Source organism: Anomaloglossus baeobatrachus, chromosome 2 (assembly GCF_048569485.1).
Source record: "Anomaloglossus baeobatrachus isolate aAnoBae1 chromosome 2, aAnoBae1.hap1, whole genome shotgun sequence".
In the NCBI taxonomy this organism is placed as follows: Eukaryota; Metazoa; Chordata; class Amphibia; order Anura; family Aromobatidae; genus Anomaloglossus; species Anomaloglossus baeobatrachus.
This window is the reverse complement of record NC_134354.1, coordinates 522,302,119-522,324,520: the sequence shown is the minus strand read 5'-3', so window position 1 is coordinate 522,324,520 and position 22,402 is coordinate 522,302,119. Positions and strand designations below refer to the sequence as shown.

General features: G+C 50.6%; 1 protein-coding gene across 2 annotated transcripts in view; it reads left to right on the top strand.

Annotated features, from left to right (window-relative positions):
• The window catches only part of BBX (BBX high mobility group box domain containing), a 157,877-nt gene that overhangs the window by 48,915 nt on the left and 86,560 nt on the right, over nucleotides 1–22,402 (top strand). The window contains exons 7-9 of one of the 2 annotated variants that reach the window (XM_075336578.1): nucleotides 11,981–12,061; nucleotides 12,462–12,542; nucleotides 14,540–15,320. In XM_075336578.1, coding sequence (XP_075192693.1) covers nucleotides 11,981–12,061; nucleotides 12,462–12,542; nucleotides 14,540–15,320 — 943 coding nt within the window. The remainder of the gene's footprint in view (nucleotides 1–11,980; nucleotides 12,062–12,461; nucleotides 12,543–14,539; nucleotides 15,321–22,402) is intronic. The other variant, XM_075336579.1, reaches the window with a different exon arrangement.

Sequence of the window (22,402 nt, the reverse complement as noted above, 5' to 3'; positions counted from 1 at the left end):
CTGCATGGGGAGGATCCCCCATCTACTACCACTGACCATGTGGTCTCCCTTAAGAGGGCAAGGAAACCCCAAAAGGTTTTCGCTGATCACCCAGAGTTTCCAGATATCCTCACAAAGCAAAGGGAGAAGCCTGACAGGCTCTTCGGTAACCGTAAACTCATGGAGGCCCGGTACTCCAGCCTGGCCACAAAAACGCTCCTGTCTTTACCCGATGGTTCCTCCATCAAGGACCCGACAGACAGTCAGGTGGAGCACCTCGCCCGCTCTGCCTTTTGAGGCTGCGGGTTCCTCCCTCTCTCCCTCCTTTGCCTCTGTGTAGGTCGCAAAGACTATCTCGGTCTGGGCAGAATCCCTTAACACTTCGCTTGAGGAATTCCAGTTCCCTCATACCGTCACAGAGGTAACCGCTCAAATTGCCGCTGCGGCGGAGTACTTCATGCAGGCCTCCATTGATGCTGCTACCTGCGCAGCTTTTGCTGCCTCCAATACCATAGCCATCCGTAGAGCTCTCTGGCCCCGACAATGGCGAGCGGACTCTGCTTCCAAGAAGTCTCTCACGGGCCTTCCCTGTTTTCCAGACCAATTGTTTGGCGAACGTCTGGACAAGCTCATTTCTGACGCCACGGGAGGAAAGAGTACCTCCCTCCCCCAGCTGAAGTCCAAGACAACCTTCGCCAGACGTCCACAGTCCTCGTTCCGCTCCTTTCGGAACTCATTTGGTTGGTCGACATCCCGCTCTGCCCCCGCCACTAGCCGCGGACTACGCAGGGACCGACCTTCTCGGCTCTCCTCGAAACCCACTTCGTCATGGCAGCCTAGACCGAAACAGTCCAGGACTAGGAAGACTCGTCCACGACGTTCTCCCCCCTCATGACTCCTTTGGCGCCCCGGAAGACACACTCATTGTAGGAGGTCGACTGCGGCTTTTTCAACACATCTGGGCTGCCGCCTCAGACAAATGGGTGCAAGACCTTGTGTCTTCCGGTTACCACATAGAATTTCGGACCAGACCCCCGAGTCTGTTCCTTCTCTCAAACCCCCCAAAGACTCAAACGACGCAAGGCCTTTTTTACAGCAATCCACTCGCTCCAAACAGCAGGAGTGATAATACCCGTCCCGGACGATGAGAAGTTCAGGGGTTTTTATTCCAACCTCTTTGTGGTCCCCAAAAAGGATGGGTCAGTTCGACCCATCCTGGACCTCAAACACCTGAACAAACATGTGCACGTACGGAGATTCAGAATGGAGTCCCTAAGGTCCATTATTGCATCCATGGTCTGAGGGGAATTCCTCTCTTCCATAGATATCAAGGACGCGTACCTGCACATACCCATCGCTCCAGATCACCAAAAGTTCCTGCGCTTCGCAGTTCATGACTCCCATTTTCAGTTCGTAGCCCTACCCTTCGGCCTTGCCACCGCACCAAGAGTCTTCACCGAAGTCATGGCGGCCGCCATGAGCGTCCTTCACGTCAGGGAAGTAGTCGTTCTCCCTTACTTGGACGACCTCCTCATCAAGGCCCCCCTCCTTCTGCGACTGCTCAACCAGCGTACAGATCACCGTGGACACCATATCCCGCTTAGGGTGGTTACTGAATCTAGACAAATCATCCACGGTCCCAGCACGATCCAACACCTTCCTGGGCATGTCCCTGGACACCCGTCGGGGCTTGATCCTTCTCCCTCAGGACAAGGCGATTGCTCTTTGACAAGCGGTATGCTGCCTTCTACGTCCTCCGTCTCGCTCCATTCAATTCAGCATGAAGGTGCTCGGCAGGACGGTGGCGGCTATGGAGACAGTACCTTTTGCTCAACTGCACCTCTGCCCACTGCAGCTAGCCCTTCTAGCTGCTTGGGACAAGAGCCCCTTCTCCCTGGACAAACATCTTCACCTGACTCCTTCAGTCAGATATACACTCCGCTGGAGGCTTCGGCCCTCATCCCTATCGAAGGGGAGAACTTTTCTCCCAGTGAACTGGCTGGTCCTGACCACGGACGCCAGCCTCCTAGGCTGGGGTGCAGTGTACCGGCACCAAACTGCTCAAGGACGTTGGATGCTCCAGGAGTCTCCCCTACCCATAAACATCCTGGAAATCCGCACGATCTTCCTCGCGCTCAGGGCTTTCTGCCCTCTGCTAGCGGGTCATCAGATTCGAGTCCAATCAGACAATGCGACAGCTGTAGCCTATATCAATCGGCAGGAGGGCACCCGCAGCAAAGCGGCTTATCTCGAGGCCCACAAGATCCTCAGCTGGGCCGAATCGACGGGGTCAGTGATATCAGCGGTACATATACCGGGAGTAGAGAACTGGGCAGCAGATTCTCTAAGTCTCCAAGGCCTGGCTGCCGGAGAGTGGTCTCTCCACCCAGAAGTGTTCCTACACATCTGCACTCGCTGGGGTACACCAGACGTGGATCTAATGGCCTCAAGGTTGAACGCAAATGTACCCGCGTTCATAGCCAGGTCACGCGACCCGCAGTCCATCGGCGCGGATGCTCTAGTCTGCTCCTGGCACCACTTCCGCCTGCCTTACATATTTCCACTTCTACCCCTACTGCCGCGGGTAATCAGGAAGATCAAGGCAGAGGGAGTCCCGGTGATACTGATAGCACCGGACTGGCCCAGGCGCGCCTGGTACGCCGAATTAGTACAAATGCTCGCAGACGTACCATGGCGCCTTCCAGACTTGCTAACCCAAGGGCCCATTTCCCATCAGAACTCCAGAACCCTGAAGCTGACGGCATGGCCATTGAGACCTGGGTATTAACAACCGCGGGGGAGAATTCCGCTCTTATCTCCACCATGATCAGCGCCCAAAAGCCTACTTCATCCCGCATTTACCACCGTACGTGGAAAATCTTCCTTTCTTCGGCGCTCCATTGGGAGACCCAGACGATTGGGGTGTATAGCTACTGCCTCCGGAGGCCACACAAAGCATTACACTAAAAAGTGTAAGGCCCCTCCCCTTCTGGCTATACACCCCCCGTGGGATCACGGGCTGCTCAGTTTTCAAGCTTTGTGCGAAGGAGGTCAGACATCCACGCATAGCTCCACTGTTTAGTCAGCAGTAGCTGCTGACTATATCGGATGGAAGAAAAGAGGGCCCATGCTAAGGGCCCCCAGCATGCTCCCTTCTCACCCCACTCTTGTTGGGTGTTTGTTAAGGTTGAGGTACCCATTGCGGGTACGGAGGCTGGAGCCCACATGCTGTTTTCCTTCCCCATCCCCCTGAGGGCTCTGGTGAAGTGGGATCTTACCGGCCTCCAGGCTCTGAGGCCGGGCTCCATCCACAGACCCGGAGATCCTGCTGGATACGGAGCTGGGTACCGTCAGGGACAAGGCCCTGCAACATTCAGGTACTCTGTGTCCCCGTACAGACAGGCACAGACACACTCCAGCGTTGCTGGGTGTTCTAGTGCGCCGGGGACAGTAGCGCTGCGCGCTTGGGTTATACTCACTGCAGCTTAGCTGAGTGAGTTTATGTGTGGGGAACTACCGCGCCGGCCGCCCCCGGAGACTGCGGCGCGGCTGAGACTTGTGGTGCGCCGGGGACTTCGCGCCGACCGTGCTTTTACGACGGCAGCGCTTATAAATCTAGTCCCCGGCTTCTGCGGCCTAGTTACGTTTCGTTCCCGCCCCCAGCCCTGTCAGTCAGGGAAGGGGAGAGACGCTGTACAATAGTCAGCGCCGAGGGCTGGAGTCTTATTTACATACTCCAGCCCTCTCACTGGGCACAGTGGGACGCCAGTTTCCCGCTCTTTGTCTGCAGCACGCCCACGGCCCGCCCCTCTTCACAGGACGCCGGCAGCCATTCCTGCACGCAGTCTGAGCTGGAGAACGGACATAGCCCTGGGAAACCCAGACAGGGGATTCTGGCGACCACACACCCGCTGTTAAGCGGGCGGTAAGCAGCACCTAGGTGCTGACCCCACTAGTGCCACAGTGTTGTTTTGTGTACTTTTGTCTGTACCTATATATTGCACTGTACGGTCGCTTCTTGGCTTATACCCCTATATTGCTCTGAGGAGACAACAGCATGTCATCCGCAAAAAGCAAGGGTGCCAAGGCACAGGCCTTATATGCTGCCTGTACCGCATGTGGGGCTGATCTACCGGCAGGTTCCACTGACCCCCATTGTGTGCAATGTTCGGTCCCTGTGCCACTTCGTCAGCCGGAGTCTATGCTAGTAGTGGCCCAGGCAGAGACGCCTGTGAAACCTGCCCCGGTGACGGGGACAGAGTTTGCAGTTTTTGCTGATAAGATGTCTGTGACTATGACAAAAATTCTAGAAACTTTGCAGTCCAGGCCGGTCACTCAGACCATGGGCACTGCTGATTCAATGTTCCCCGGTCCCCCTCAGTTGGAACTAATCCGTGCTCCAAGGGGGTCCCAGGCATCACAGGCTGAAGGCTCTGACTCGGACGACAGTCCCAGGCAGCCTAAGCGAGCTCGCTGGGAGAGACCCTCGGCGTCATCACGCTGGTCAGGGTCTCAGCGAGAGGATTCTCTGTATGATGAGACAGAGCTAGGTGATCAGGAGTCTAATCCTGAGACTGCTCTCAACCTGGATACCCCTGATGGTGACGCCATGGTGAATGATCTTATAGCGGCCATCAATAGACTGCTGGATATTTCTCCTCCAGCGGAGGAGGCAGCAGCACAGCAGGAGAAATTCCATTTCAGGTATCCCAAACGTAAATTGAGTACTTTTCTGGACCACGCTGACTTCAGAGAAGCAGTCCAGAAACACCATGCTTATCCAGATAAGCGTTTCTCCAAACGTCTTAAGGATACACGTTATCCCTTTCCCCCTGACGTGGTCAAACGCTGGACCCAGTGTCCAAAGGTGGACCCCCCAATCTCCAGGCTTGCGGCTAGATCCATAGTTGCAGTGGAAGATGGGGCTTCACTTAAAGATGCCAATGACAGACAGATGGACCTTTGGTTGAAATCTGTCTATGAAGCTATCGGCGCGTCGTTTGCTCCAGCATTCGCAGCCGTGTGGGCACTCCAAGCTATTTCAGCTGGTCTGGCGCAGGTGGACTCTGTCATACGTCCATCAGTGCCGCAAGTGGCGTCCTTGACCTCGCAAATGTCTGCGTTTGCGACTTACGCTATCAATGCGGTCTTGGACTCTACCAGCCGTACGTCAATGGCGTCCGCCAACTCTGTGGTTTTACGCAGAGCCTTATGGTTAAAGGAATGGAAAGCAGATTCTGCTTCCAAAAAATGCTTAACCAGTTTGCCATTATCTCAAGACAGACTGTTTGGTGAGCAATTGGCTGAAATCATTAAACAGTCCAAGGGTAAGGACTCTTCCTTACCCCAGCCCAGATCAAGCAAACCTCAACAGTGGAGGGGACAGTCGAGGTTTCGGTCCTTTCGAGGTTCGGGCAGGGCCCAATTCTCCTCGTCCAAAAGGACTCAGAAGGAGCAGAGGAGCTCAGATTCCTGGCGGACTCACTCACGCCCAAAGAAAGCAGCCGGAGGAACCGCTTCCAAGCCGGCTGCCTCATGACTTTCGGCCTCCTCTCTCCGCATCCTCGGACGGTGGCAGGCTCTCCCGCTTTTGCGGCATTTCGCTGCCACAGGTCAAAGACCGGTGGGTAACAGACATTTTGTCTCACGGGTACCGGATAGAGTTCAGTTCTCGTCCTCCGCCTCGGTTCTTCAGAACTTCCCCACATCCCGACCGAGCCGATGCTCTTCTGCAGGCGGTGTGCTCTCTAAGGGCAGAAGGAGTGGTGATCCCTGTTCCTCTTCAGGAACGAGGTCAAGGTTTTTACTCCAATCTGTTTGTGGTGCCAAAAAAGGACGGCTCTTTCCGTCCTGTTCTGGACCTAAAACTGCTCAACAAGCACGTGAAAACCAGGCGGTTCCGGATGGAATCTCTCCGCTCCGTCATTGCCTCAATGTCTCAAGGAGATTTCCTAGCATCAATAGACATCAAGGATGCTTATCTCCACGTGCCGATTGCTCCAGAGCACCAGCGTTTTCTACGCTTCGTTATAGGAGACGAACACCTTCAGTTCGTAGCCCTGCCATTTGGTCTGGCGACAGCCCCACGGGTTTTCACCAAGGTCATGGCAGCAGTGGTAGCAGTCTTGCACTCTCAGGGACACTCGGTGATCCCTTACTTGGACGATCTACTTGTCAAGGCACCCTCTCAAGAGGCATGCCAACACAGCCTGAACGTTGCGCTGGAGACTCTCCAGACTTTCGGGTGGATCATCAACTTTTCAAAGTCAAATCTGTCACCGACCCAATCACTAACATATCTTGGCATGGAGTTTCATACTCTCTCAGCGATAGTGAAGCTTCCGATGGACAAGCAGCGTTCACTACAGACAGGGGTGCACTCTCTCCTTCAAGGCCAGTCGCACCCCTTAAGACGCCTCATGCACTTCCTGGGGAAGATGGTGGCAGCAATGGAGGCAGTCCCGTTTGCGCAGTTTCATCTGCGCCCACTTCAATGGGACATTCTCCGCCAATGGGACGGGAAGTCGACGTCCTTAGACAGGAAAGTCTCCCTTTCCCAGACGGCCAAGGACTCTCTTCAATGGTGGCTTCTTCCCACCTCATTATCACAAGGAAGGTCCTTCCTACCCCCATCCTGGGCGGTGGTCACGACAGACGCGAGTCTGTCAGGGTGGGGAGCAGTTTTTCTCCACCACAGGGCTCAGGGTACGTGGACTCAGCAGGAGTCCACCCTTCAGATCAATGTTCTGGAAATCAGGGCAGTGTATCTTGCCCTACAAGCCTTCCAGCAGTGGCTGGAAGGAAAGCAGATCCGAATTCAGTCGGACAACTCCACAGCGGTGGCATATATCAACCACCAAGGCGGGACACGCAGTCGGCAAGCCTTCCAGGAAGTCCGGCGGATTCTGATGTGGGTGGAAGCCACGGCCTCCACCATATCCGCAGGTCACATCCCCGGCGTAGAAAACTGGGAAGCGGACTTCCTCAGTCGCCAGGGTATGGACGCAGGGGAATGGTCCCTTCACCCGGACGTGTTTCAGGAAATCTGTCGCCGCTGGGGAAGGCCGGACGTCGACCTAATGGCGTCCCGGCACAACAACAAGGTCCCAACTTTCATGGCACGGTCTCGCGATCACAGAGCTCTGGCGGCAGACGCCTTAGTGCAAGATTGGTCGCAGTTCCAGCTGCCCTATGTGTTTCCCCCTCTGGCACTCTTGCCCAGAGTGCTACGCAAGATCAGGTCCGATTGCCGCCGCGTCCTGCTCGTCGCCCCAGACTGGCCGAGGAGGTCGTGGTATCCGGATCTGTGGCATCTCACGGTCGGCCAACCGTGGGCGCTACCAGACCGGCCAGACTTACTGTCACAAGGGCCGTTTTTCCATCTGAATTCTACGGCCCTGAACCTGACTGTGTGGCCATTGAGTCCTGGATACTAGCATCTTCAGGATTATCTCAAGGGGTCGTGGCCACCATGAGACAGGCTAGGAAGCCCACGTCTGCTAAGATCTACCACAGAACGTGGAAGATTTTCTTATCCTGGTGCTCGGCACAGGGAGTGTCCCCCTGGCCATTTGCATTGCCTACTTTTCTTTCCTTCCTGCAATCTGGTTTGGAAAAAGGCTTATCGCTCGGCTCCCTTAAAGGGCAAGTCTCAGCGCTATCGGTATTTTTTCAAAAGCGTCTAGCACGACTTCCTCAGGTACGCACGTTCCTGCAGGGGGTTTGTCACATCGTCCCTCCGTACAAACGGCCGTTAGATCCATGGGATCTGAACAGGGTACTAGTTGCTCTCCAGAAGCTGCCCTTCGAGCCTCTGAGGGATGTTTCACTTTCTCGACTCTCACAGAAAGTGGCCTTTCTGGTAGCGGTCACGTCTCTTCGGAGGGTATCCGAGCTGGCAGCGCTGTCATCCAAAGCTCCCTTCCTGGTTTTTCACCAGGACAAGGTAGTGCTGCGCCCGATTCAGGAGTTTCTCCCTAAGGTGGTATCCTCTTTTCATCTCAATCAGGATATCTCCTTACCTTCCTTTTGTCCTCATCCAGTTCATCGGTATGAAAAGGATTTGCATTTGTTGGATCTCGTGAGAGCACTCAGAATCTACATTTCCCGCACGGCGCCCCTGCGCCGCTCGGATGCACTCTTTGTCCTTGTCGCTGGTAAGCGCAAAGGATCGCAGGCTTCCAAATCCACCCTGGCTCGATGGATCAAGGAACCAATTCTTGAAGCCTACCGTTCTGCTGGGCTTCCGGTTCCATCAGGGCTGAAGGCCCATTCTACCAGAGCCGTGGGTGCGTCCTGGGCATTACGACACCAGGCTACGGCTCAACAGGTGTGCCAGGCAGCTACCTGGTCGAGTCTGCACACTTTCACCAAACATTATCAGGTGCATACCTACGCTTCGGCGGACGCCAGCCTAGGTAGAAGAGTCCTGCAGGCGGCGGTTGCCTCCTCGTAGGGGAGGGCTGTTTTGCAGCTCTAACTTGAGGTATTAATTTACCCACCCAGGGACTGCTTTTGGACGTCCCAATCGTCTGGGTCTCCCAATGGAGCGCCGAAGAAGAAGGGAATTTTGTTACTTACCGTAAATTCCTTTTCTTCTAGCTCCAATTGGGAGACCCAGCACCCGCCCTGTTTCCTTCGGGATTTTTGTTTTTTTCGGGTACACATGTTGTTCATGTTGAACGGTTTCAGTTCTCCGATGTTACTTCGGATTGAATTTGTTTAAACCAGTTATTGGCTTTCCTCCTTCTTGCTTTAGCACTAAAACTGAGCAGCCCGTGATCCCACGGGGGGTGTATAGCCAGAAGGGGAGGGGCCTTACACTTTTTAGTGTAATGCTTTGTGTGGCCTCCGGAGGCAGTAGCTATACACCCCAATCGTCTGGGTCTCCCAATTGGAGCTAGAAGAAAAGGAATTTACGGTAAGTAACAAAATTCCCTTCTTCATGGTGCAGAGAAACTAACGTCCAGCCTATGCCTCTGGCCATCCCCAGAATTCTAGACTTTCTACAGTCTGGCTTGCAAGCGGGGTTGGCTCTCAGTTCCCTTTAAAGGGCAGGTCTCAGCGCTCTCAATCTTCTACCAATGCCGCCTGGCTCAAAAACCGCAAGTCAAGACCTTCCTCCAGGGCGTTTCCCATCTAGTTCCCCCGTACAAACGGCCGCTGGACCCATGGAACCTCAATCTCGTTCTGGACGGTCTCCAGAGGTCCCCCTTGAACTTCTCAAGGAATCCTCCCTTGCTCTTCTGTCCTGGAAGGTAACATTCCTGGTGGCAATTACGTCCATCAGACGGGTTTCGGAGCTGGCAGCACTCTCTCTTGCCGCGAGCCTTTTCTGATCTTTCACCAGGACAAGGTGGTTCTGAGCCCCCTTCCGGATTTTCTTCCAAAGGTTCCTACCCCGTTTCATTTGAACGAGGACATTGTTCTGCCTTCCTTTTGTCCACACCCAGTTCATAGGTTGGAAAGGTCTCTGCATTCAATAGAGCTCGTCAGAGCGCTCAGATATTAATATACCCAGGACAGCCCCCTTTAGGAAAACGGACTCTTTGTTCGTCATTCCTGAGGGGCCTAAGAAGGGACAGGCAGCTTCAAAGGCAACTCTGGTTCGCTGGATTTGCTCTGCGATCCCAAAAAGTCTACCGCTTGCAACTCAAGCCCATTCCTAGTGGGCTGCGGGCTCATTCCACGCGAGCAGTTGGCGCTTCGTGGGCCATTCGGCATCAGGCTTCAGTGAAACAGGTGTGTAAGGCTGCGACCTGGTCTAGCCTACATACTTTTTCAAAGCATTACAGAGTCCATACCCAGGTTTCAGCTGAGCCAAATCTGGGTAGGAAAATTCTGCAAACGGTAGTAGAGCACCTCTCTCAGTAGGCGCTCCAGGCTGTCTGGGACTGGTTCCTAGTCCTTGGGTTGTGTTGTCTTCTTTTATTTTTTCCCACCCATGGACTGCTTTAGGACGTCCCATGGTCCTGTGTCCCCCAATGAGGCGTCAGAGAAAAAACGGATTTTTGTGTACTCACCGTAAAATCGTTTTCTCTTAGCCATCATTGGGGGACACAGCACCCCACCCTGTTGCCCTGTTAGGCCTTGGTTCTCTCAGTACCTTTTTTGGTAATGACTCTTTTTTTCTCATGTTCCTCCGTTGAGATAAGTTTCTACTATTTTTTTCTCCTACTGCTTGTGTACTAAAACTGAGGTTGCCTGGCCCGGCCAGGGGGTGTATACTGCAGAGGAGGAGCTAATGCTTTTTGCGTCTACTTGTGTCCTCCTATGGATAGGCAGCATAACACCCATGGTCCTGTGTCCCCCCAATGATGGCTAAGAGAAAACGATTTTACGGTGAGTACACAAAAATCCGTTTTTGGTGAATTAGTATCCATACATTTGGTGAATTAGTATCCATACATTTAAAAATACAGACACATAGAATGTATTCTATGTGCATAAAGACAGATCTGGAAAAAATAGACAAAACTTAATATGTGCACTACTATGTTAGGCCAAGTTCACACTCCCCATACTTTAGGTCCAAGTACTTTTCGTGAGAAAAACTGACATCAGACTGACTCCACTATGTCCAATGTTATTCAGATGAGCGTTTGTTTTACACTGACCAAATCTGCAAAAAATTGCAGCATGCCCTAGTTTCTTCCATTATTCGGATGAGACATATCTATTCATAAATGAGTGCACCCAAAAAAAAATAGTGGTATAGAATCAAATATTTTTATTTTTTTTTTTGGATGTTGTGCATTTCTTTTACCAACTGTTTCTGGTCCTGTAAATTGTCATAACCGCTAACTTATAAATATACCATGTTTTTCCAAAAATAAGACAGTCTTCTACTTTTTTTTTTTTTTTTTTTTTCCCCCCCCCCCCCCCCCCCCCCCCCTCCTCAAAAAAAATGCTAGGGCTTATTTTCGGGTATGTCTTATTTTTGGGGAAACCTGGTTAAGGGTAAGTTTCCCCCCCCCACCCCAAAAAAAGGAGACGCCCCCACCCTCCCCCTTTCCAGGAGAATCCTATTTACCAGACCCTGGATGTCTGTGTGGCTCCCAGGTCCTCCTGCGATTTTCAGCGGACACTCCCAGCAGGTATGCTCCACAGCGGTCCTCCCTTGCTTCTGGCCGACACACTCATATACATCATATCACACAAACCTACTCCTATATAAACACACACACACACACATCAGATCGTGCGCGCGCCCACACACACACTCATCACATTCAGTGAAACTGATTGCTTGCGGCCAGCAGGGAAAAATGAGACGCAGTTCAGTGGAACGCATGGAGGCCTCTGCAGTGGAACGCATCCACCACAGGTCCTCTATACGTTCCACCGCACTGCTTCCCAGGTTTCCTTGCCGGACGGAAGCAATCTGTATCACCGGATGTGATGTGTGATTGTGCGAGTGTGCGATCTGATGTGTGTGAGTGTGCGTTCCACTGCAGGTCCTCCAGTTCGGTGTCTGATTAATTATGATTGCGGGGTCTTCTGTCTCATTTCTTCTCTTTTGCGTGTGTCTGCTGTCTATAATGAAGTGTCCTGCAGTATTCTTTTAACTTTTTTTTAGCTGAATGGACACTTCAGTATTGAACCGTGACTAGGGCTTATTTTCAGGGTACGATTTATATTTAAGTCGAAAAGGTTGAAAATTCCTGCTAGGGCTTATTTTTGGAGGAGGTCTTATTTTTGGAAAAACACGGTAAACGCTCTAAGGATTGCATACATCAGATAGTTGAAATTAAAATTGGCATTTTGGTTTTTTTTTTTTTTTTTTTTTTAGTTTTATTTTCTATTATATGCTCACATGATCTTAAACTTAAGAATATAAATTCCAGGCATCACATAAAGATTTTTTAAAACCAAAGCAAAGAGCTCATTTTTAACATGGACTGCACCTTCTTTGTATTTGCAGTTGTTTTCATCATTGGTAGCATGCATCAGTATGTCAGGAATGACCATTTTTCCTTTTTTATTTGTTTATTGTTCTTAGATCTCTTCGAGTACTTTAAAAATTGCCAGTCCTGAACCTACAAAGCGTTGTGGAAAGTCTGCACTTTTCCATTTAGCAGAGGTAACCTAATAAGGCCTATGATAATCATTAATGTACATGTCGTCTTTGACTTCAACTATGTGAATAACATGTCGGTGATATATTATTTCCATCCTGAGTTTTCTTATAAATAAGCTGTAAAGTGATGCCTTATACAAATGACAGTAACCATTACCTGCCTGTGTGTAGGAAATATTCCTGGCAATTCTATTAGCGTAATGCAGAATGACTCCCAAGTCAGAAATGAAGTGTTAGTGCTACCTTGTCAGGTCGGTAACTGTCCTTTGGACATCTGCGGTAATGAGATGTCACTGTCAGTCAGTTTTGCTCCATCACTTTTCGTTAGCCATATTATTAATACACCTCAGTACTTTTTTTTTCTCCATTGTGTGACTGTTGTGTTTGTTGGTTTTGAGTGTAGATTTCCTCAAGCTCATCACATTCCGATTCATCTGTATCAGCAAAGCAGTGTGGGACATCAGCATTGTTTCAGCTGGCAGAGGTAACAACTGCAAAAGTACCCGATAAGTCGTAAAAGTGGCAATGTTATATTTGTTAAGGGGGAAATATGAAATTATATTTGTCCATTTTTTTAATTTTATTATTTTTAATTTTTCTGCACCCATCCTTCAAAGTGGGGAAATATATCTAGTACTACCTGTGTATTTTAAGGGAAATGTTAAAATCAAGCAAAGTCTCTTCACTTTAGACAATCCTCTAAAATTTTCCAGACAATAGTCAAATCCTAATTAGTCGCTCTGATGATTCTCCCAATGATCAGCTGTAATCTAGGGTGAGACCTGGCATTGGGGTTCTGTTTTCCTACAGCGCCACCAGAGGGTACGTGAAGCATTAAATATGCGCATTCAGATTGGTGGGTATGACTATGACAGATCCTGCGGGGGGAGAGAGACACCTATTGTAATCATCCTCCATTCTGAACAAACCCCCTTCCCCCTTTTTAATTCAGAATTTTGTAATTTGATATGAGACTTGTCTAAACATGACAGCCCCTTTAAGATTACAAGGCCTAGATATGCCTCGTTGACGATTCCACTCCCTTAGTATTATCTCAAATTTTCTGGGGCTACTAGATTTCGATTCAGTTTTTTGAGCCTTCTTTTGGGTTGGGTTATGTACAGCATTTTATTGTAACGTTAACAAATTTTTGTATACAAGGTAAGTTCTCTATTTTTAGCTAGAAAATTTTTTTTGTTAAAAGTTCTAATTCAAGGGGGCAGTAGTGCCAAGGCAGAGAAGGGGAATGTAGCTTAGACAGTGAAAAGTAGTGGCCACCTGATCTGCCTGCCAAACGGCTCGTCAGCTGCCACAATGGACTGCTCTTTTCCCTGCACCCAAGATACCAACAGGGTGACATCAGTCTGTCCAGTGTAAACGCTACTTTGCATTTTAGCTACTAATGCACCTGCCACTCACATTGTCTATGGAGCTTAGGATAACCACTCAGAGCTTTGTGAAGAGATTGTGGACTGAGAACATTGGCAATACATGTGCTCAGTGCTAATGCATAGCATTGTATGTTCAAGCCAACCAACTTGAGGTAAAGCCTGAAATGGTTCCATGGATTTGACCTCCTTATGCTTACTAGGTGATTTACTGTCCTAAGGGTGCACTGTATTAAGTCAGCAGAAGTAACTGAGGCCTTGTTTAGACGTCCATAGCTCAAGCACATGTTCTTTCCATATTTTTCACAGTTAAGTATAGTGGGTACATGTTCTATCTGGCTATCCACATATACATCACAGCAACATAACACCGATCAAAATGATCTGTACAAGTCTACTGGTCCCATTGGGACTCACAACCTAAAATCCCTTTCAGTATGTCTTTGGCGTGTGGGAGGAAAACCACTCGGAGAACATACAGACTCCTTGCAGTTGTTCAGTGGGATTTGAACCCAGGACCCAAGCGCTGCAAGACTATACTGAGAACCACTGAGCCCCCATGCTCTGGTTTTCCTTAGTAAGAATTACAGCCCTTAACTCAATTAAGTCACAGTGTAGCAGGTAGATTGAGATATTTATAGACAACAGCGAGGCTCAGTAACTTCCAAAGTTGGGCATCAGTCAATGTGGCAGAAAGGTGACTACTAGGTATGAGCACTACCATATTCGTGTGCTCGGTACTCATAACCAGCAGTTGGATGCTCGGACGAGCTCATCTCTTGTACCGAATATAATGGAGAAATCAATGGGGAACTCAAGCATTCTTTCAGAAGAATGCTTGAGTTCTCCATTGACTTCCATTATTCTCAGTACACTATTGGCGTCCGTCTGTGCATTTGACTGCTTGTTCCGAGTACCGACCACCCAAGCATAGTAGTGCTCGCTCATCACTAGTGACCATTAGCTCTAGCTATGGTAGACCAAGGTGTTATCTGCTAGTCACATACAAGACCGTTTTCTAAAAGTTGGGCTGTGATACATTCATATTGTGGCATCACTGCATTGTATCTGATCTTTGACCGTTCCTTTGTAGATGTGCGTGGCATCAGAAGCAGTGAAAATAGAAATTTCCGGAAACTTAAATCCAGCACAATTGAAAGCGTTGAATGTTGAAGAGACTGATGAAGTTGTGATATGTAACAGCCAGAAAGAATGTTCCACTGTTTGTAAAGAGGAAGGACTTAGTAATGTTACAATTAAAACACACGGGTCGCCTTCCGACGAGCATGTAGATGCACATTTTGTAGGATTCCTGAAAAGGGACAAAATTAAAAAGAAAAAGAAGAAAAACAGAACAGACCACGATGCTGCTGAGAGAGGATCTCCAAAGAAGAGCTGTAAAAAGAGACAGTCGTCAGAATCTGACATAGAAAGTGTCATGTACACCATCGAAGCTGTTGCAAAGGGAGATTGGAGCGTCGAAACACCGTCTTCGTCCCCATGCAAAAAAGTACGTTCTGCTGCTAGTCCAAAATATGACTTCTCAGAGGTAAAGTCAGCAAAGAAAAAAGTGAAATCTAAAGAGAAGAGAGAGAAAGCAACAGAGTTCACCAAAGAATGGATGGAGCCAGAGGCCATCATATATGCCACAGAATCCGAACTGCAGGAAGACCTAAAAGATGAACCACTATCTCCTACTGACGATGTTCTCCAGTCACCGCTACCAGAAATGCTGAAGTCAGACGACTGTGACAGTAATAAAAAGTCTGAGGCATGTGGGTCTAGGAAGTCAGAAAGGTCCTGCAAAGGGGCTCTGTATAAAACGCTAGTCTCCGAGGGAATGCTGACTACTTTGCGAGCAAATGTTGACCGAGGTAAGATGTATAAGCCAATGTAGTTACCTATATACTGATAACGAGAACTGCGCAAACTCATGGAAGTTCGGTTCGGCGTGTACAGCCGGCCTTTAGGTAAAGTTCGGTTGAGATCCGGACTTGACATGGACCGCACGTCACATATTGGGCAGTTCAGTCTCCTCCCAACATGCAGCCAGCACTTTCTGGGGGAAGGTGGGCGGGGGTTTAAAAATTTTTTTTCTTCATCGTTCCTATGGGAGACCCAGACCATGGGTGTATAGCTTCTGCCTCCGGAGGACACACAAAGTACTACACTAAAAAGTGTAGCTCCTCCCTCCGAGCATATACACCCCCTTCATAACCAAATATAGCCAGTTCAATGCTTTGTGTTCAGGAGGCACACATCCACACATGCATTCTCATCTGATTTTGATTTTTGGAAAGAGTTTGAAGAAAAGCGGGTCCAAGCCTGGACTCCCGGCATGTCCCTTCTCACCCCACTGTGTCGGCGGTGTTGTTAAGGTTGATTTCATTGCTGGAGCCTTACATGCCGCGCTCCTTCACCATCCCTCGGGCTCTGGCTTGAAGTGGGAGCCAGCACGGTTCTCCCTGCCTTGCAGGAGACCGGTCTCCATCCGCAGCCCTTTCAGGATCCTGCCGGACGGAGCACTCATCCCTCAGGGACCTGGCCCTGCGTCTCACAAGCTAAGTATCTGAGACGTTATTATCCAGGGGTCCCTTGAACTTTATTGTTGGGGAGAGTGTGCTGTGTATGTATTCTGACATTTCCGGCCGGTTCTCTGGTTTTCACCAGAGAACCGCGCCGATGGTGCCTGCGCGCCGGCCGCATCAGTAAATTTAGGCCCCGGCTTCGCCTGAGGCCTAGTTTCGTTTTCACTGCCCCTGCATGCCAATCATGCAGAGGGACAGTGCGGCTCCGCCCAGCGGCCGTTCGGCTCAGGAGAGGGACACTCCTCTCTGAGGAAATGTTTCCCTCCTCTGTATATCTCCTTGGCCCTCGGGATCCCGCTCTTAGAGTAGGCCCCGCCCCCCTCCTCGCTCCGGCTTGGGCAGAAGCGCCATTTTATCAGCGTTCTTATGTCAGCACAGCGATCGGCGCTGGCTGCAGTATCTCTCTGGGGGTCCGGGCTGTGGGATCTGGGGGGCACAGAGAGGGGTTGGCAGAATGTCAGACGGTATGGCAAGCCACAACCTCCGGTTGTGGACCTGCTTATATTATATACTCTGCTTATATACTCTGCTGGGGGTCATTCTGACTCAGAGCCCCCACTTCAGCAGCATGTCTCACACGAGCAGCAAGGCTGCAAGGCTGTACTCAATATGCACTGCATGTATGCCTGTACCGAGCACATAACCACATTGTGATGCCTGCTCTAACATGGTGGTGCCTCAGCCTGGAGTCTCATCCCCAGTGGTTCCTCCGGCTGCTCCGGCTCCGGTGGTTGAACCCCCGGCTTGGGCAGAATCCTTCTCTCCATGGGACAGCTGTCCCGGACTCTGCTGAGCATGCATCAGCCCCCTTCTCAGGGCGCTTCTGCTGCTACGGCTCGCTCAGCAAAGCTCACAGAGGATTCTCCATCTGGTCTCAGACCCCGTCCTCCTAAAAGGAGACGCAGGGTCCCCTCTCCTTCCTCGTCCCGCGGCTCTGATTCACGAGCTGACTCGCAGGACGAGGAGGATGCCTTTACTGGGGGCTCGGACGCTACCTTGTACCCCACTGATCTGTCCGAAAGTGACGCAGGTGCTAGTGATTTGATTGCGTCCATTAATTTTCTACTGGACCTCAATCCGCCTGTATCAGAGGAGCAACCCTCTCTGGCAAGAAAGCACCAGTTTACCTTGCCCAAGAGAACAAGGAGTGTGTTCCTTAACCACTCCAGTTTTCAGGCCACTGTGACCAAGCCTAGGGCCTGTCCTGACAGACGCTGCCCAAGGCGTGGTTCTGATGACCGTTTCCGTTTCCACCAGAGGTGGTCAAGGAGTGGGTTCATTCACCAAAGGTAGACCCTCCGGTGTCTAGTCTCTCAGCCCGGACAGTTGTATCAGTGGCTGATGACACCTCTCTTAAGGATTCCCTGGCGGGAAGAGTAACTGACCGCCAGGTTGACCTTCTGGCCAAATCTGTATCTGAGGCGGCAGGGGTCTCGTTCTCCTCATCTTTTGCAGCAGTGTGGGCTCTCATAGCCATCTCTGCTTCTCTAGAGGAGATGCATTCCCTCACCAGGGACTCTATGCCCGAAATGGTTGCCTTAACTTCCAGGCTTCAGCCTTTTCATCCTATGCCATGTCTGCCATGCTGGAGGCTTCTCACCGCACTGCAGTGGCTTCGGCTAATTCTCTCGCTATGCGCAGGATCTTGTGGCTTCGAGAGTGGAAGGCAGACTCTTCTTCAATGAAGTACCTTGCTGGGCTCCCATTTGCTGGGCCCAGGCTGTTCGGTGAACAACTGGATGAAATTATTCAGGAAGCTACTGGCGGGAAGAGTACTTCCATGCCACAAACCAAAACCAGGAACCTGTCCAGGGCAGGAACCAGTCGAGGTTTCGTTCCTTTCGTTCCTCCAACTGGTCGTCCTCTAAGCCCTCGGCCTCGTCCACTAACTCAGCCAAGGACCAAAAACCCATCTGACGCACGAAGCCGCGTCCTCAGAGCAGGAGCTGCTGCCACTAAGGCAGCCTCCTCTTGACTATCTGGCCGCGCCAGCAACGTCCTTGGTCGGTGGCAGGCTCTCCCGCTTTGGCGACGTGTGGTTTCAACATGTCTCCGATCAGTGGGTGCGGAATATCATCTCCCACGGCTACAGGATAGAATTCTATCCAGCCCGCCAAACAGATTTTTTCTGTCAACTCCCCCCTGCTCCAAGGCCGCCGCCTTCTCACAGGCCGTGGCACCCTTGCAGGCCAACGGAGTAATTGTACCGGTTCCCGCCTGGGAACGGTTCAGAGGTTTCTACTCAAATCTCTTCCTAGTCCCAGAAAGGGACGGTTCCTTCCGGCCCATCCTGGATCTCAAGCTTCTCAAAAAGCATGTTCAGGTGTGGCATTTTCGCATGGAGTCTCTGCGATCAGTCATTGCCTCAATGACCGAAGGAGATTTCCTAGCATCCTCGACATCAGAGATGCCTATCTGCATGTGCCAATTGCAGTTTCACACCAGCGTTGGCTACGTTTTGCAATCGAGAGGAACATTTCCAATTCGTGGCTTTTCCCTTCAGGTTAGCCACGGCCCCTCGAGTATTCATCAGTGTCATGCCAGCAGTGGTTGCGGTTCTGCACCTCCGGGGGTTGGCAGTAATCCCTTTTTTTCTGGACGGCCTTCTAGTCAGGGCTCCATCCACTGCAGACTGTCAGCGGAGTGCCTCGCTCACTCTCGCCACTCTAGTCCAATTCGGGTGGCTTGTCCTTTTCCCAAGTCCACTCTGACTCCGACCCAGAAGCTCATGTACCTAGGGATGCAATTCGAGACTCTGTTGGCACTTGTGAAGCTGCCCTTAGTCAAACAGCAGTCCCTCCACTGGCGGTGCGCCCTTTGCTGAGGCCCCGCCGTCATTCCATCAGGCACCTAATGCAGGTGCTGGGTCAGATGGTGGCGTCAATGGAAGCGGTTCCCTTGCCCAGTTCCATCTGCGTCCTCTGCAGCTGGACATTCTCCGCTGTTGGGACAAGCGACCTTGCTCCTTGCACAGGTTAGTGGCTCTGTCGCCACAGACCAGGGGCTCCCTTCAGTGGTGGCTTCGGCCCCTCTCTCTTCAGGGACGCTCCTTCCTGGCCCCGTCCCGGGTGATCCTCACCACGGATGCCAGTCTATCCGGCTGGGGAGCAGTATATCTCCACCACAGAGCGCAGGGCACTTGGACCCCGTCCGAATCAGCCCTCTCGATCAATGTGCTGGAAATCAGAGCTGTGCTTCTAGCTCTCTTAGCCTTTCACCACCTGTTGGCGGGCAAGCACATTCGAGTCCGGTCAGACAACGCGACAGCGGTTGCCTACATCAACTGCCAGGGCGGGACACTCGGCCGCCTGGCAATGTTGGAGGTTCAACGCATCCTTCAGTGGACGGAGGACTCCAAGTCCACACCATATCCGCAGTCCACATCCCAGGCGTGGAAAACTGGGAGGCAGATTATCTCAGCCGTCAAACCGTGGACAGCGGCGAGTGGGCTCTGCATCCGGCAGTGTTTCGGTCACTCTGCCGCAAGGGGGGCACTCCGGGAGTGGATCTTCGCTCCCACGATCCTCAGGCCTTTGCAGCGGACGCGCTGGTTCAAGATTTGTCCCAGTTTCGTCTGTCTTACGTGTTTCCCCCTCTGCCTCTTGCTTAGAGTCCTGCGCAAGCTCAGAATGGAGGGCATCGGGTCATTCTCATTGCTCCAGACTGGCCCAGGCGAGCTTGGTACCCAGACCTGCTCCATCTGTCCGTAGAGGTGCCGTGGCATCTCCCGGACCGTTCAGACCTTCTCTCACAAGGTCCGTTTTTCCGCCTGAATTCTGCGGCTCTCAGATTGACGGCGTGGCTCTTGAGTCCTGGATCTTGACGACTTCTGGTATCTCTCCTGAAGTCATCTCCACTATGACTCGGGCTCGGAAGTATTCCTTGGCCAAAATCTATCACAGGACCTGGAGAATTTTCCTGTCCTGGTGTCGCTCTTCCGGCCATGCTTCTTGGCCTTTTTCCTTGCCGACCTTTCTGTCCTTTCTGCAGTCCGTCTGCAGCTAGGACTATCCCTCAATTCCCTCAAGGGACAGGTCTCGGCTCTGTCAGTGTTGTGCCAGCGGCGTATCGCTCGGCTGGCTCAGGTGCGCTCCTTCATGCAGGGCGCATCTCACAGCATTCCGCCTTACCGGCGGCCCTTGGATCCCTGGGACCTTAATCTGGTCCTCACGGCTTTCCAGAAACCCCCCTTTGAGCCTCTTAGGGAGGTTTCTTTGTCTCGTCTTTCACAGAAAGTGGTCTTTCTAGTGGCCATAACTTCCCTCAGGAGAGTCTCTGATTTGACTGCGCTCTCTTCGGAGTCACCTTTTTTGTTTTTTCATCAAGACAAGGTGGTTCTCCGTCCGACTCCGGACTTTCTCCCTAAGGTGGTTTCTCCTTTCCACCTTAACCAGGACATTCCCTGCCTTCCTTTTGTCCGGCTCCTGTTCATCGATTTGAAAAAGCATTGCATACTCTGGATCTGGTGCGGGCGCTCCGGATCTATGTGTTTCGCGTCCGCTGTTGTTAGGCGGTGCACCTCTCTTTTTGTGCTGACCACAGGTCGGCGTAAGGGCCTCTCGGTTTCTAAGCCGACCCTAGCTCGTTGGATTAGGTCGGCCATTTCCGATGCCTACCAGTGTACTCAAGTGCCTCCCCCGCCGGGGATCAAGGCACACTCGACCAGAGCTGTCGGTGCCTCTTGGTTTCTCAGGCACCAGGCTACGACTCAGCAGGTCGGTCAGGCTGCCACTTGGGCTAGTCTGCATACCTTTTCGAAGCACTACCAAGTGCATGCGCATGCTTCGGCAGATGCGAGCTTGGGCAGACGCATCCTTCAGGCGGCTGTCGCCCATTTGTGAAGTTAGGTTCTGTCTACTTCTCAGTTTTCTGTTTATTCCCACCCATGGACTGCTTTGAGACGTCCCATGGTCTGGGTCTCCCATAGGAACGATGAAGAAAAAGAGAATTTTGTTTACTTACCGTAAATTCTTTTTCTTATAGTTCCGTAATGGGAGACCCAGCACCCTCCCTGTTGCCTGTTGGCAGTTTTCTTGTTCCGTGTGTTTTCACCGGCTGTTGTTGTAGAGAGAGGCTCTGGTTGTTCCGGTTCTTGCTCTATCTCTACTTGTGGGTGGCTGTCCTCCTTCAGCTTTTGCACTAAACTGGCTATATTTGGTTATCCAGGGGGTGTATATGCTCGGAGGGAGGAGCTACACTTTTTAGTGTAGTACTTTGTGTGTCCTCCGGAGGCAGAAGCTATACACCATGGTCTGGGTCTCCCATTACGGAACTATAAGAAAAAGAATTTACGGTAAGTAAACAAAATTCTTTTTTTTTTTTTTCTCCCTTGTTTGGTGCAGATCTGATCACGCTGTTGTTACCCCCCCCAGTGCGAGCCAATCAAACACTGCTAGCAGCTCGCACTGGGCTGAGCACCGAGCGTACCTGAGCACAGTCATTCACTTGGTATGCTTTTGTAAAGCAGCCAAACTCTGTTGTTTTTTTTTGTTTTTTTGTAAAGTCAGTGTTTGGTACGAACACTGAACCTCGGGTTCACTCATCTCTTCTGATAGCTTGTATCTGTAAGCTATGGATCTATTACATACTTATGTACACCTAATGCCAATATCTCATGAATAATTTCTCCACAGCCCAATACATATAAAGGTACAGACACAAGGCTTAATTGTTGTCTAGTCCAAATGTGACCTGATCGTTTGTGCCAGATGGGTTTTTTTAAGCATCTCAGAAACTACTGATATCAAGTACCAAAGTATGAAACAGAAGAGTATTTATGAGTGCATTGCATGTAGAGACCCCTTCCTGATGCAGCCAATTTTCCACTTTGCATTTTCATTTTTTTCCCCTTTTCCAAGAGCCATAATTGTTTTCATTTTCTGCTCAAATAGACGACTGAGGCCTTGTTTTTTGCGTGACGAGTTGTACTTTTGATTGGCTCCATTCATTTTTCTATATAATTTACTGTACAGTAGGACAAAAAATCCAATTGTAGTGAAATTGTAGGGGAAAAAAAGCATAACTTTTTTATTTTTTATTTTTATTTTTTTTCTGGAGTGGGGGGGGGTTGATTTTTTTTTGTGTGGTAATAATGATCTGGCTTCATGATTCTACAGATCAGTACAATTACTGAGATACCAAGCTTGTCCAGTTTTTTTTTTTTAACTTTAGTAGTGAAAAAAAAGTTTGAATTTTGTAAAAAAAAAAAACAAAAAACCCCCCACAAAACATTTCTTCTGTTTGTATCGCTATTTTCTGAAACTTTTAATAACCATTTTTTTTCTATTGAAATAGCTGTGTGAGGACTTGTTGTTTGAGGGATGAGCTGACTGTTTAATGATACCAGTATGGTGTACATATGATGTTTT